The sequence below is a fragment of the Palaemon carinicauda genome, chromosome 17, assembly GCF_036898095.1.
Source record: "Palaemon carinicauda isolate YSFRI2023 chromosome 17, ASM3689809v2, whole genome shotgun sequence".
Classification (NCBI taxonomy): domain Eukaryota; kingdom Metazoa; phylum Arthropoda; class Malacostraca; order Decapoda; family Palaemonidae; genus Palaemon; species Palaemon carinicauda.
The window spans coordinates 22897634-22914235 of record NC_090741.1 but is presented as its reverse complement, the minus strand read 5'-3'; the positions used below and the strand labels follow the sequence as shown (position 1 = coordinate 22914235).

The 16602-nt window shown below is 32.9% G+C and overlaps 1 protein-coding gene across 1 annotated transcript; it reads right to left on the bottom strand.

Annotated features, from left to right (window-relative positions):
- Positions 1-11120: 11120 nt before the first annotated feature.
- Positions 11121-12083, bottom strand: LOC137656248 (heterogeneous nuclear ribonucleoprotein K homolog). Its single transcript, XM_068390418.1, has one exon. The coding sequence runs from the start codon at positions 12081-12083 to the stop codon at positions 11121-11123; it is 963 nt and encodes a 320-aa protein (XP_068246519.1).
- Between the last annotated feature and the right edge of the window lie 4519 nt (positions 12084-16602).

Here is a 16602-nt window from a genome sequence, read left to right as displayed (position 1 = left end):
ACCCCTAACAGTAACATACTTTATAAATACCTTAAAATATTCTATTTTTCCTGATTTCCTTTCCTCACTGGGTTATTTTCCCTGTTGGAGCCCCTGGGTTTATAGCATCCTGCTTTTCCCACTAGAGTTATAGCTTAGCAATTAATTATAATAATTATAATTTCAATAAAAATATAGTTTTCTTGTAATACAGACGGTTCTCAATATACAAACATACAGGCGTATATACCCTGATTAAAACTGTAAGCCTACCAATTAATATTAAAAATAGAAATAGCCTAGTGAGCAAAAGAAATAAACTATATGAGAATTAACGAATAATGAACTCGTGGCCAAATAGGGTTCCTTCCCACTGGATAACTTACATTAATCAAAAATGGCTGGTTTCATTTGACGTGACTTCAGCCCGAACGTGACACACACCTTTGACAAATAAAGCATTTATGCAAATTTAACTAGGTTACATTGCCCTGTCATACACTACAATAATACCAGATTATGAAATCACTTACATTACGCAATTTTTGGCGTCAAAAGTGGGATATAACTAATTATAATACGTCGGTATTTGTGTGGCCGTCTGACTGATAGTCCAGGTGGGCGGTGGCCATGTTCCAGATTCTAACCAGTGTTGCCACTTTGCTCTCACTCAATATCCACGTCAACGTGCCATTTTATCCACAAAATATCCACAAAATTTTTTCAATGTTCCACAGATTATTCCACAAACCTTTTCCATACATTATGAATATGAAACCTATAGTTTTATAGTGGAGAAGCATTATTTGACTTGACCCACATTCAGAAACAATTTAAGTGAAATAAAAACCATTTTCCTAAGCAGAACGGTTTCTCTGATTAAATTTCTTGTCACTCCTGACTGAGACAAATACTCCAAATTGACGAACTTGAAGAAAAATATGTTCTATTTGCTTCTTGCGTTCGTTCGTTCGTTTAAGAACGTCTTGCCTATACCAAACACAGGCTCTTGCACTAGGGAGAGAATTTCCTTCTTTGGATGGCGATGATTTATACATGCCAATGGGGGCGGAAAACGGGTATAACCATTAATTTCTGTTTGTTCACGTGGACAAAATCATCGATAGATAAGAGAGTAATTGATTAAACGAAGTAAAATTAATAACAAACAGAAGGTATCCAGATAGTGCATGACTTTAAATTCTTATTTGAAGAGAAAATCAAAGGCAAATAGTGAAAATAACTATGATATGATATCTGATTACGTTGTTTTCAGGTCGTATCTTGTGTGACAGATAACTATTATAGTCGGATTAAAAACTTCATGAATCCTACCCTGAAGCGTGGAGGAAAGATAGAGGGTACACGTGGTCAGCCCTACTCTGTGAAGCAGAAGAGTATATTTTAAAGTTGCATACACACACACACACACACACACACACATATATATATATATATATATATATATATATATATATATATATATATATATATATATATATATATATATATATATATACACCTGAACAAAAAAGGAATCTTATCTACTTAATGGAAATCGTAATAAAAGCAAATAGCAAGAGATCATGCCAAGTTTCAAATCCACGGTCCTGTAAAGGATAAGCTTTTGCCCGTACCCGAATTTATTGCCACAACCAATGGTGTTTACATTTTTATTGTCCTTATAATTACAGCAAGGCTGGATACCACGGAGTAATCCTTGCCTTTCTCCTCCCATCCAGTTAAGCTCTCGAGTTATTCCTTCCACGGCCGTAAGTTCTGGATTAGTAGGCCTACCCTCATTAACAGAAATTAGTACCAGTGTCATATATGTAGCTTTTTTCCACAAAAAAATCCACAAAGTATTATTATTCCACAAAAATGTCCATGTACAGTTAAATATCCACAAGAAATATCCACACATTTTATGTTCAAATTAACAATCCACAAAGGGATCCACAAAGGCTGATTTTATCAACAAATATGTGGATAATATCCACAAAGTGGCAACACTGATTCTAACTGTTCCACCTTTGGTGACCTTTCAGGTTCATCTTTACAACGGCTCCTCTTGTAATCTTGGGACGTATTTTGAGAGTATTCTTTATATATAAATTTAACTTGAGTAACTCTACATAGTATAATCTCAAGATATTTTATAGTCCTTTTTCATCAATTCACCCTTAGTTTTTCTAATAATAATGAGAATATAGTTCGTGTATTTTATTAAATCATTTAATAATGTTTAATGTTTTCTGGACACAGTAATATAGGACGAATATATTAAAAAATTAAATTACTTTAACTTATAGTCAGGAATTTGTTCAATTGTTAAAATGAAAACTGATAATATAAATAAGTTAAAACTGCTTGTAAGGATCATTCATTAAAAATAGCTATTGTCTGAGCTTTAAAATTCTTTCGTATAAAATATATCCTTTTGTAAACAAGTACAACAAAATATAATTATATACAAGAAATGGAATGTGCTATATCCAATTTATATTTTATTTGACTGTAAATTTAAAACTCACGAAGGGATTCTAGTCATCTTGTTTGGTAAAACAAGTGAAAAAGCATTTTCTGAATATTGATGGTGACGTGGCAAAAAAGACTTTGGTGTTATGGCTTATAAAACATATTTGATACTATTTTGCAACTTTGTATATCCAAAGAAGGTATTTTGTGCAAGACATGCACTATCCTATCATTGCAATATAAGAAGAATATATTAGACAATATAATTACTTTTAATTGGAGTTATACTATATCCAATTGTGACGTTAAATACCGAGAAGAAAATTAAAACAGAAAATTTACTATCCACTTCTAGCAACATCAACCTTGCCCATACTAGTCATCAAAAGAGCTATTGTTCAAGTTTTAAAATTCTTATAGATAAAATATATTTTATGGACAGAACTAATAAAAAATATATTTATAAGATCATAAATTCTTTTAGATATCATCAAAGTCCTATTTGATTGTAAAATTAGAAATCTTGAAGGTGTTTTGCCTATTTCTTCTGGTAAAACAAGTCGCTGAGTCTGTTTCAAGGAAATTCGGCTGCTATTTAGTTTACCAAATATAATTAACAAAACACCTTAACATTTTATAATTTTACAATCAAATAGATCTTTAATCGTGGCTAGGGAAATTTTATTATATGAAATAAATATATTTTGTATTATTATTATACATGAAATATATTTTATATAGAAGATTTTTAAAACTTAAGACAATCGGTATTACAATAAATAGTCTCCCATATAAAAATTACTAGTAATTTTTTTTTTTTTAAATTCGATTTTAACATAGTTTTCCTCTTAGTAACTGCATACATTATTACTCGAAAGAAAAGTAATACTATTTGTTAATCTAATCGTCTTACATTGCAATGATTAAATAGTGTATGTCTTGCACAAAACAGCATTTTTGATATACTAAGTTGCAACTCGTATTATTGCATCCATGAATTTTTTTGAGATTACACCCTATTATGAATAATAAATATTGATAAACCATTTATTAGAATAGACGAACAATATCTAAAAAGCTGAAAATTAAGTTTACAAAATGCCATTAAATAATTAGTAATATTACATTTCAACAATTTAGTTTTGTTTCCCAAAATAAATGTCTGCTAACAAGAAAACTCGATTTTTTAATGTTTCACCTAGATACAGTTGTCTCTAGATTGGAATATCCTTATATGATTAATTATATTATATTGTAAGGCTTAACATTGCCCTTATAATGGCTTATTAATGTTTTATAAGCCCTAACACCAAATTCTATTTCTGCCACGTCACCATCACCCTTGGAAAATGCTTTACCACTTGTGTTACCAAACAAGATGGCTAAAATCCTTTCGAAAAAATTATATTTTATATGAAAGAATTTTAAAGTTTAGACTATACGAATTTTGACGAAGAATCTTTGCCCAGAGAAAAGTTTCTAGCTGGTTTATTTTTTTCAAATTTATTTATATTTTCTGTTATCTTAACACCTGGCTTGATTATGTTTCCAAATTAAGGTAATTCTATTTTTTTAATATTATTTCTTATTCTTATTATTGTTTATTTTTTTGTAGCTACTCATTGTAAAGAAAATAGCCCAGGTAAACACATATGTACATAAGTATAAATACACACGAATGATATATATATATATATATATATATATATATATATATATATATATATATATATATATATATATATATCCTTTTCTGCGTGGGGATACCTTAACGTGGTGAAAAGGTGTTGCGTATCGCTATGATCAGCAAAAAGCTGTGGTATGAAAAGTCAGAGCCACTCATACTAGGTTGGTTTGCTGTGAGCAATCAAACAAAAAATCTCCCACCATCACTCGACCGCAGTTGGCACGTGTGGTGACAAAAAACTTGCCAAACCCCAGACACGAATAAGGACATGTCTTAGATTATTGTACTGTATATATGTTGAATATAGATTTTCACAAGGTTTGAGTCATTTATATCCTATATGCCACATCTGGCTACCATATGAACATAGGATATTTTGTATATACATAATAAAATCATTAGAATAATCTTGTCTTTTCCTTTTTAACAGGAAAAGCGAGCTGTTACAGCTTCAGACGCATGCCATTGGGTGATGAGTACAGGACGAGTAATATTTTGTAGCGTTTTGAGGCCCTTTAAATGAATATTGTATTTTCTTTTTATTCTTCTCAATAGAGAGAGAGAGAGAGAGAGAGAGAGAGAGAGAGAGAGAGAGAGAGAGAGAGAGAGAGAGAGAGAGAGAGAGAGAGAGATAAGGTTTAAAGTAAAGACAAGATGGTTTAATTTGCTAAAAAGGCATATGCCACTCCAGACAGGCTTGAGAAAGCAACCTTATTGCTTTTTATTATAAGGACCATTATAGCTTTGGGATTAAAACATACTGCACTCGTCGTCTTATGGTTTGTGTATTATAACTAACTCATTAAGCAATCTACTAAAGTATAATTCTCTCTCTCTCTCTCTCTCTCTCTCTCTCTCTCTCTCTCTCTCTCTCTCTCTCTCTCTCTCTCTCTCTCGGCAGAAATTTTATAGCTTCAATAAAGACGGTCGTCGAATTCCAAAATATTTTTTTTCAATATACGGAAATTGACAATGCTTTTACGTTTCGGAATTTAAATCTCTGAAAATTTCTCGTCACTTCGAAATGTTACTTTAGAGAAAATTAAAGTATTAATTTTGATATTAATTTATCTTATTATTTAACATTTCAATAAAATGTCTCGTATCTTTTTTTGTAAGGACGGTAATAATTACCTGATTGTTCATGAAGACACACAATGACTCTCTCTCTCTCTCTCTCTCTCTCTCTCTCTCTCTCTCTCTCTCTCTCTCTCTCTCTCTCTTCCCCACATGATAATACAGTAATCTTAATGAAATAAGCTGTTATGATTATGTATCACTAACACTCGTGATTTTAATCAATGTAAATATCTACCACAATGGCATTTAATACCGAATTCTACCTTTGGAATGTATATCCCATGGAAATCTCATTCAAGATAAATGCTTCTGGCTGAGGAAGGATTCGAACATATGCCCTGAGCCGAATCAGTGCCTGCATGGACGACTATACGATTAGTAAAGTCGTCCATGCAGGCATTGACTCGGCTCAGGGCATAGGTTCAAATCCTTACTCAGCCAGAAGCATTTATCATGACTGAATTTCCATGGGATATACATTCCCAAAGGTAGAATTCGGTATTAAATGCCATTGTGGTAGATATTCACATACACACACACACACACACACACACACATATATATATATATATATATATATATATATATATATATATATATATATATATATATATATATATATATATATGTGTGTGTGTGTGTGTGTGTGTGTGTCTGTGTATGTGTTATCTAGGCATGATACTCAGCGTTTATAATGAATAGACAACGTCTATGCGGGGTCCAGAACTCAAAAACAGCTTCTCCTCGGACAGATCTTCATGCAGATAATTATCGGGATAACAGCAGAAATACATTTGCTTTTTCTCCATTTATTGTTTGGTGTTTACGCCTGTTTTGGATCACTTCGGGACCCTTCTTCAGGACTATATTCAGTTTTGGAACTATAATTTAATATAAAGGATATGGTGGTGAAAATATGATACAAAATTTACACCACCATATCCCTTACATTAAAGTGTAGTTCCATAACTCAAAATGGTCCTGAAGAAGGGTCAAGAAGTGATCTGAAACATGAGTAAACACCAAACAATAAATGGAGAAAAGCAAATGTATTTCTGCTGTTATCCTGAAAACTATCTGCATGAAGATCTGTCCGAGGAGAAGCTGTCTTTGAGTTCTGGACGCCGCTGAGACTTTACACACACACACACATACACACAAACACACACACACACACAAACACACACACACACACACACATATATATATATATATATATATATATATATATATATATAAATATATATATATATATATATATATATACATACATATATATATATATATATATATATATATATATATATATATATATATATATATATATACATACATATATATATATATATATATATATATATATATATATATATATATATATATATATTTACATACATACATATATATATATATATATATATATATATATATATATATATGTATATATATATATATATATATATATATATATAAATATATATATAGATATATATATATACATATATATATATATATATATATATATATATATATATATATGTATCTATATATCTATATATATATATATATATATATATATATATATATATATATATATATACATATATATATATATATATATATATATATATATATATATATAAATATATATATAGATATATATATACATATATATATATATATATATATATATATATATATATATATATATATATATATATATATACATATATATATATATATATATATATATATATATATATATACATATATATATATATGTATATATATATGTATATATATATATATATATATATATATATATATATATATATATACATATATATATATGTATATATATATGTATATATATATATATATATATATATATATATATATATATATATATATATATATATATATATATATATATATATATATATATATATATATATTAGGGTTCAACCCTTACCAAAGGGCTCATCAGGCGGGTTCTGCCAACTTTCATTTAAAAAAAAAAATAGAAGCCAACATGGTTCCCACGACCCTCCTCACCACTACCTCATTGTTTATGTTTTTAAGATTCCAGATTATCCTTAAGCCATATAATTAACCAGGCAATTAAAACAAGCAATTAATCGAAGCAGCATGAAGTCAGACATTTAAGCTAAACCTCATTAGCCAGGCAATTAAGCCAAGCATTTAATCCAAACAGCATGAAGCCAGACATTTAAGCCAAGTCTCATTAGCCAGGCAATTAAGCCAAGCATTCAATCCAAGAAGCATGAAGCCAGACATTTAGGCCAAGCCTCATTAGCCAGCCAATTAAGCCAAGCATTCAATCCAAGAAGCATGAAGCCAGACATTTAGGCCCAGCCTCATTTGCCAGGCAATTAAGCCAAGCATTAAATACAAGAAGCATGAAGCCAGACATTTAAGCCAAGGTTCATTAGCCAGGCAATTAAGCCAAGCATTCAATCCTAGCAGCTTGAAGCAGACATTTAGGCCAAGTCTCATTAGCCAGGTAATTAAGCCAAGAATTCAATACAAGAAGCATGAAGCCAGACATTTAAGCCAAGCCTCATTAGCCAGGCAATTAGGCCAATCATTCAATCGGAGCAGCATGAAGCCAGACATTTAAGCCAAACCTCATTAGCCAGGCAATTATGCCAAGCATTCAATCTGAGCAGCAAGAAACCAGACATTTAGGCCAAGCCTCATTAGCCAGGCAATTAAGTCAAGCATTTAATCCAAGAAGCATGAAGCCAGATATTTAAGCCAAGCCTCATTAGCTAGGCAATTAAGCCAAGCATTCAATCGGAGCAGCATGAAGCCAGACATTTAAGCCAAGCCTCATCAGCCAGGCAATTAAGCCAAGCATTCAATGCAAGCAGCAAGAAGCCAGACATTTAAGCCAAGCCTCATTAGCCAGGCAATTAAGCTAAGCATTCAATCGGAGCAGTATGAAGCCAGACATTTAAGCCAAGCCTCATCAGCCAGGCAATTAAGCCAATCATTTAATCCAAGAAGCATGAAGCCAGAGATTTAAGCCAAGCCTCATTTCCCAGGCAATTAAGCCAAGCATTCAATCGGAGCAGCATGAAGCCAGACATTAAAGCCAAGCCTCCTTAGCCAGGCAATTAAGCCAAGCATTCAATACAAGAAGCATGAAGCCAGGCCTTTAAGCCAAGCCTCATTAACCAGGCAATTAAGCCAAGCATTCAATCCAAGCAGCAAGAAGCCAGACATTTAAGCCAAGCCTCATTAGCCAGGCATTTAAGCCAAGATTCAATCGGAGCAGCATGAAGCCAGACATTCAAGCCAAGCCTCATTAGCCAGGCAATTAAGCCAAGCGTTCAATCCAAGCGGCACGAAGCCAGGCATTTAAGCCAAGCCTCATCAGCCAGGCAGTTAAGCCAAGCGTTCAATCCAAGAAGCATGAAGCCAGACATTTAGGCCAAGCCTCATTAGCCAGCCAATTAAGCCAAGCATTCAATCCAAGAAGCATGAAGCCAGACATTTAGGCCAAGCCTCATTTGCCAGGCAATTAAGCCAAGCATTAAATACAAGAAGCATGAAGCCAGACATTTAAGCCAAGCCTCATTAGCCAGGCAATTAAGCCAAGCTATCAATCGGAGCAGCATGAAGCCAGCCATTTAAGCTAAGCCTCATCAGCCAGGCAATTAAGCCAAGCATTCAATCCAATCAGCAAGAAGCCAGACATTTAAGCCAAGCCTCATTAGCCAGGCAATTAAGCCAAGCTTTCAATCCAAGCAGCAAGAAGCCAGACATTTAAGCCAAGCCTTATTAGCCAGGCAATTAAACCAAGCATTCAATCGGAGCAGCATGAAGCCAGACATTAAAGCCAAGCCTCCTTACCCAGGCAATTAAGCCAAGCATTCAATACAAGAAGGATGAAGTCAGGCATTTAAGCCTAGCCTCATTAACCAAGCAATTAAGCCAAGCATTCAATCCAAGCAGCAAGAAGCCAGACATTTAAGCCAAGCCTCATTAGCCAAGCATTTAAGCCAAGCGTTTAATCGGAGCAGCATGAAGCCAGACATTTAAGCCAAGCCTCATTAGCCAGGCGATTAAGCCAAGCGTTCAATCCAAGCGGCATGAAGCCAGGCATTTAAGCCAAGCCTCATCAGCCAGGCAGTTAAGCCAAGCGTTCAATCCAAGCGGCACGAAGCCAGACATTTAAGCCAAGCCTCATTAGCCAGGCAATTAAGCCAAGAATTCAATCGGAGCAGCATGAAGCCAGACATCGAAGCCAAGCCTCATCAGCCAGGCAATTAAGCCTAGCATTCAATCCAAGAAGCATGAAGCCAGGCATTTAAGCCAAGCCTCATCAGCCAGGCAATTAAGCCAAGCATTCAATCGGAGCAGCATGAAGCCAAACATTCAAGCCAAGCCTCATCAGCCAGGCAATTAAGCCTAACATTCAATCCAAGAAGCACGAAGCCAGACATTTAAGCCAAGCCTCCTCAGCCAGGCTAGCCTCATCAGCCAGGCAGTTAAGCCAAGCATTCCATCCAAGTGGCACGAAGCCAGGCATTTAAGCCAAGCTTCATCAGCCAGGTAGTTAAGCCAAGCGTTCAATCCAAGCGGCACGAAGCCAGGCATTTAAGCCAAGCCTCGCCAGCCAGGCAGTTAAGCCAAGCGTTCAATCCAAGCAGCACGAAGCCAGGCATTTGAGCCAAGCCTCATCAGCCAGGCAATTAAGCCAAAGGTTCAATCCAAGCGGCACGAAGCCAGGCATTTGAGCCAAGCCTCATCAGCCAGGCAGTTAAGCCAAGCATTCCATCCAAGTGGCACGAAGCCAGGCATTTAAGCCAAGCTTCATCAGCCAGGCAGTTAAGCCAAGCGTTCAATCCAAGCGGCACGAAGCCAGGCATTTAAGCCAAGCCTCGCCAGCCAGGCAGTTAAGCCAAGCGTTCAATCCAAGCAGCACGAAGCCAGGCATTTGAGCCAAGCCTCATCAGCCAGGCAGTTAAGCCAAGCGTTCAATCCAAGCGGCACGAAGCCAGGCATTTAAGCCAAGCCTCATCAGCCAGGCAGTTAAGCCAAGCATTCAATCCAAGCAGCACGAAGCCAGACATTTAAGCCGAGCCTCATCAGCCAGGCAATTAAGCCAAGCATTTAAAGCAAGCACCATGAAGCCAGACATCTAACTCAGAGATACCTTTTACTTAACTATCAGTGGTCAATCCAAATTCGAAGATCCTCTTTGTAAAATGTAGCATTTTCCCCAGGAAAACTTATTTGGCTCAACCTATAAGAACTAGTCAGCATACTAAAAGAATCCCAGCTTCTTCCCTCTGTAGAGCCGGTCTTCTAGATTATTCCCCCAGAACCACCCGAAGGTTGGTATCCGAAAGAATAAATCTAGATATCAGACCATTTGTACACTTGACAGAGGCCCTGTACACCTGCATCAAGGTACATAGCATACTAGAATCAGCCAGGCTTCTTCTTTCTGCTGAACTAATCCTCTAGGTTGTCCAATTCAGTTTTCAAGCTGGATATTCAGTCCAAGTAATCTCTGAGTTCATAGCTATCATAACTAAATGGAAAGGTAATTCCATGTTTCTAAAACTAAACTATAATTTCTCATGAAAGGAGACTAATCCACTATGATTTTTTTTCTTTTTTTTTCTTTTTTATATTTTTGTATTCCAATAAAACTTAAAACAAACATTTGCTTTTCACAAAAAATTTTCCTCCAGATTTTTTTTATTTTCTATTTTTGTTATATATATCTTTTTTTCCACAAAATCACACTAATACTTATTCTTCACATAAACTTTTGTTTCACTAAGTTATTTAACTTTCATTTTTCTATGTTTTTTTGATGGGGGGATTTAATCCAGGATCTATTTAATCCACCTTAGATTCAGTAATATAGGAAATCTCCGAGTGTCGCTCCAGCTTGTCTCCGACCACACTCGTCCTGTCCTTTTCCATCGAATCTCCGCGCGTTCATCTTTCCTTTATGCTTGATAAGTTCAATAGCATCATTATAGAAATTAATCACGTCGGCAACTTCTCCATGGATCGTGCAATCGTTTGAGTCCTCGTTCATCTTTTGTCCCTGGAAGCGGACTGTGTGGTCAGCAATCAATTGTTTGATGTTCTCACCTCCTCTGCCGATGACCATCGCTCGTTCGCCTCTGTTCAAGACTATTTTGTAGAGTCGATCTCCAATCTTTGTTAGTCCATCGAAGATTTCCTCCTCAGGGAAATATTTTCTCTCTCGCTCTTCTGTTTTGCCATCGTTCCTAGGAGAGGCATCCTTGATGCCCTCTTGTTGTCCTTGCCTATTCCTCTGTCCTTTATTCCTGATGATATCAAGGACATCGTTATAGAAGGCGATCGCATCCTCTTCACCTCCTCGGATTGTACAATGATTGGAGTCGTCGTCCATCTTGGGGCCTTGGAATTGGATTTGATGTTCGGTCATCAGCCTCCTGATATTTTCTCCTCCTCTCCCGATGACCATCGCTCGTTCCTCTCTGTCGAGGACTATTCTATAAATTCGATCTCCGATCTTAGTTAGTCCTCGTAAGATTTCCTCCTCAGGGAAAACCTTCCTCTCTCGCTCTTCTGTTCTCCCATAACCCCTTTGGAATTTGAGTTTCATAGTTTTGTTAATATCTTCACAAGCGTCCATGACGTCTTTGGGTTGTCCGTGCAATGTAACAAATCCTTCAGTTTTTTTGTGAATGATGATGGAAACATTGTATTGGTTTTCTAGTCTCTTCTGATTCTCTCCCCGTGGTCCAACCATGAGTCCTTTGTGTTGAGGATCGACATCGAAGTGATACTTTCCTGCCGCTACTCTGTGCAATCCTTCCATTGTTACCTCTTCCTCGGACACTCTGACCTTTTCAAGGGCGACCTGGACATGTTTAAACGCTTTAACCACTTGATTTAGTTCGCCACATAGATATCCAATTTAACTTTTTTCATGAGCTTTGGGAAGAATCACTTGAACATCATAGAGGTACTTTACTTCTTCAACCATATGTCCTCTTCGGGCTAGAAGAAAACCTCGGCTTGGGATTGGAAGGTGGAATCCATAACAATCCAAACTCATTAGTTGAATATACTGATCCCTTGGAAAGTCCTCGACTTCGTCAATCAGTTCTCTTATTCTTTTCTCAGCTCTCAGGACATTTTACAGGGGGCCACAGATAGTGATGTAGTCACGCTCATCGTATTTGTCCGGGATGTAAATAGTCACATTCAATTCCCTGAACAACCTTTTAAGGGTTATGTCCTGTGGTCCACATAGGATATCCCGGAATTCCATATCGACTAGCATCACGAAATCTTCTGTACCCACCTGATACAGCCCTTATACACACACACACAAACACACACACACACACACACACACATATATATATATATATATATATATATATATATATATATATATATATATATATATATATATATATATATATATATATGTGTGTGTGTGTGTATATATAAATATTATTATTATTATTATTATTATATATATATATATAATATATATATATATATATATATATATATATATATATATATATATATATATATATATACAGTATATATATATATATATATATATATATATATATATATATATATATATATATATATATATATACATATATATATATATATATATATATATATATATATATGTATATATATATATATATATATATATATATATATATATATATATATATATATATATATACAAACCGTTACTAGTCCACTACTGAACAGAGACCTCTGTCTATGGTCTTCCTATGACAGTTTATGCCAGCAAATTTTCTTAGGTCGTCAATCCAACGTCTTCTCTTCCTTCCTCTGCTTCTCTTTTGATACCTAGGGACCCATTCTGTTATTCTTTATGTGAATCTATTATATGTTATTTTCGTTATATATATGAATATATATATATATATATATATATATATATATATATATATATGAATATAAATATATATATATATATATATATATATATATATATATATGTATATATATATATATATATATATATATATATATATATATATATATATATATATATTTATATATATATATAAATATATATATATATATATATACATACATATATATATATATATATATATATATATATATATATATATATATATAGAGAGAGAGAGAGAGAGAGAGAGAGAGAGAGAGAGAGAGAGAGAGAGACTAGATGCTGACTTTATTATCTGAATATGAATAATTCCTTAAGACAAATTGAATACTGACATAACATGCCTTGTCATTACTTAAATAGATCGGTTGTAGCACAAATGATAATGAATAATGAGGACACAAGAAGAATTTAAATTACAATCAAAGACACACGCACACACACATTATTTTCTTAGATATATCCAGACAAGGGGTTCTCCAATGGGACGAAAATGACGAAACTGTGAAGATAATTTTGACATATTTTTAAATTGACTGATCTGATATTTTCAATCAACTTTTTAATCTGCAAAAAGTGAGGTTTACTTGCCGAGATAGAGATGTACGTAAAGACAATATATTCTTACTCCTCTTCTCTCCCTTGGCTCAATATTTATCTCATTTTATTCTTATTTTCCTTTTTTTCAATCCCTATCTTTCCCTGTATCCCAATTCTTTCGCTTCCAATCGGTCGTGGGAATATTGGCTCGATTTTTCCCACGGTTCGGAGAGGCGGGGGGGGGGGGAGTAGGAGGCCTCCTGTCAATCAGATGGTTTGGGTGTAATAAAATTACTACTGTTATACACACACACACACACACACACGCGGTATGACGATTCTTAGGATGAAACTCATAATTAAGGAATTGATGAAGAACTTTAAGGAAAATCGAGTCCATTTGATTATGATACTGACATTAATGATAATCAATCTTTGAAGAATTATGAGCAAAATATAATGTAGTAAGATCAGTCGTACTATTGAAATTGGTATGATAAAAAGATACTCAGTTTTGGAGGTCTTTATTCATTGTTTTAAATAGGTCAAAGTAAGCATATTTGTTTATATATATATATATATATATATATATATATATATATATATATATATATATATATATATATATATATATATATATATATATATCACCCACGAATGGCATTTAATACCGAATTCTATCTTGGGAATATATATATACTTGGAATTCATACCATAAAATGAATTCTGAGTGGATATATATTCCCAAGATAGAATTCGGTATTAAATGCCATTCGTGGGTGATGTTTACATTGATTGAAATCACGTGTGCTTGTGATATATATATATATATATATATATATATATATATATATATATATATATATATATATATATATATATATATATGTATATAAATAAATATATATATATATATATATATATATATATATATATATATATATATATATATATATATATATATCCACACACACATATATATACATATATATAATTTACATATATATATATATATATATATATATATATATATATATATATATATATATATATATGTACACACACACACACATATATATATATATATATATATATATATATATATATATATATATATATATATATACATATATATATATATATATATATATATATATATATATATATATATATATATATATTGTAAGGTCAAGGTCGCAGTCAATCAAAATGTCCAATTCACGTAATCAGCCAGTTTGGACATCGTTGTCACAGAAACTTCAAACTTGGTTCATATTTGAGTGTTTTGAAAGAAAGAGTTAAGTTTGAATTTCTTGTTCCATATGGATGAACTGATTGGTCCTGAATTATTTTTCATCTCAAAGATGGAAATTTATTTAATATAAGTGTCTGGAACATCATATTTATTAAGGGCTATTTTCCCTTTTGAGTCTCCTGGATTTATAGCATCCTGCTTTTCCAACTAGGGTTGTATCTTAGCAAGAAATAATAATAATAATAATAATAATAATAATAATAATAATAATAATAATAATAAAAGGGAAATACTCCTTTAATGTATATATGATACCCATTACTTTGGTAATTTTATTAACTATCATGTTAACATGCTCACAAAAAGTTAGTTTATTATCATGAATTATCACTAAAAATTTACCACTAAACTTCTGGTCCAGAGGGTGATTTCCTATAGCAACCCTTATGTTATCTGGAAACTCTACGGAAAGAAGAGACTATGAAGTATGTCTTTTTTTCATTTATTCTTAATGTCCATATATTATCTGCCATTCTCATTATATGCCTTGGCCATGTATAAGGCTTTATAATAAACGAAAAGGCCAATGAAAAATATATAAGTAATGTTTACAAGAAAAGGCCAAAAAGTATATCTAATTAGAAAACACTATTATTATTATTATTATTATTATTATTATTATTATTATTATTATTATTATTATTATCATTATGATGATGATGGTGATGATGTTACTTTAAAAGCACTCGGACTGGGAACCCTTTCTGTTCTTCCTCTGAATTGAACGATATTCTCCTATTATTTCGTCCGGTCGAGTGAGTAATTCTCTTCTAAATTGAGCGATGGTTTCATATTGCTTCGTCCTTTGAAATGAGTTGAAGGCTTTAGGAAAGATTTTGGCGCCAAGTTGCATTATATGGCAATTGGACGTTAGTGATTTACTTATATATATATATATATATATATATATATATATATATATATATATATATATATATATATATATATATATATATATATATATATATATATATATAAATCAACAACTACTGTAGCCGTTTCTAGTCCACTGTAGGGCAAAGCTCTCAGACATGTCCTTATTCATGTCTGGGGTTTGGCCAATTTTCACCACCATGCTGGCCAGTGCGAATTGGTGATGGTGGGAGACTTTAGTCTGCTCGCTCACGGCAAACCAACCTAGTATGGGTGGGCATGACTTAGTACAGATTTACTGATCATGGCGATACACAAACCCTTTTTCAAGTTAAGGTATCTACACTCAGAAAGGATATATATATATATATATATATATATATATATATATATATATATATATATATATATATATATATATATATATATATATATACTTAATAGATTTAATTTTAATATCCCTTTTAATCGTCATATCAACGGATCAAAGAGTCCGTTTATTTGTTCTTTTTAATAAATTACAATGTCTTTTGTTCGTGGTTTAGGGTATTCATTTCGTCTATAGGGGGTGAGTCCATTGATGGTTTAGGGGAAAATTAAAGTCATCCTTCCACTATGGGCAATCCCATTATTGGTTTAGGGTAAAATTAAAGTCTATGTAACTTTAAAAGTTATTACTTCAACCATATCTGT

What these genes read in the sequence shown, in the direction of transcription:
- LOC137656248 (XM_068390418.1), bottom strand. Translation starts at nt 12,083, where the DNA reads ATGGAAGGATTGCACAGAGTAGCGGCAGGAAAGTATCACTTCGATGTC.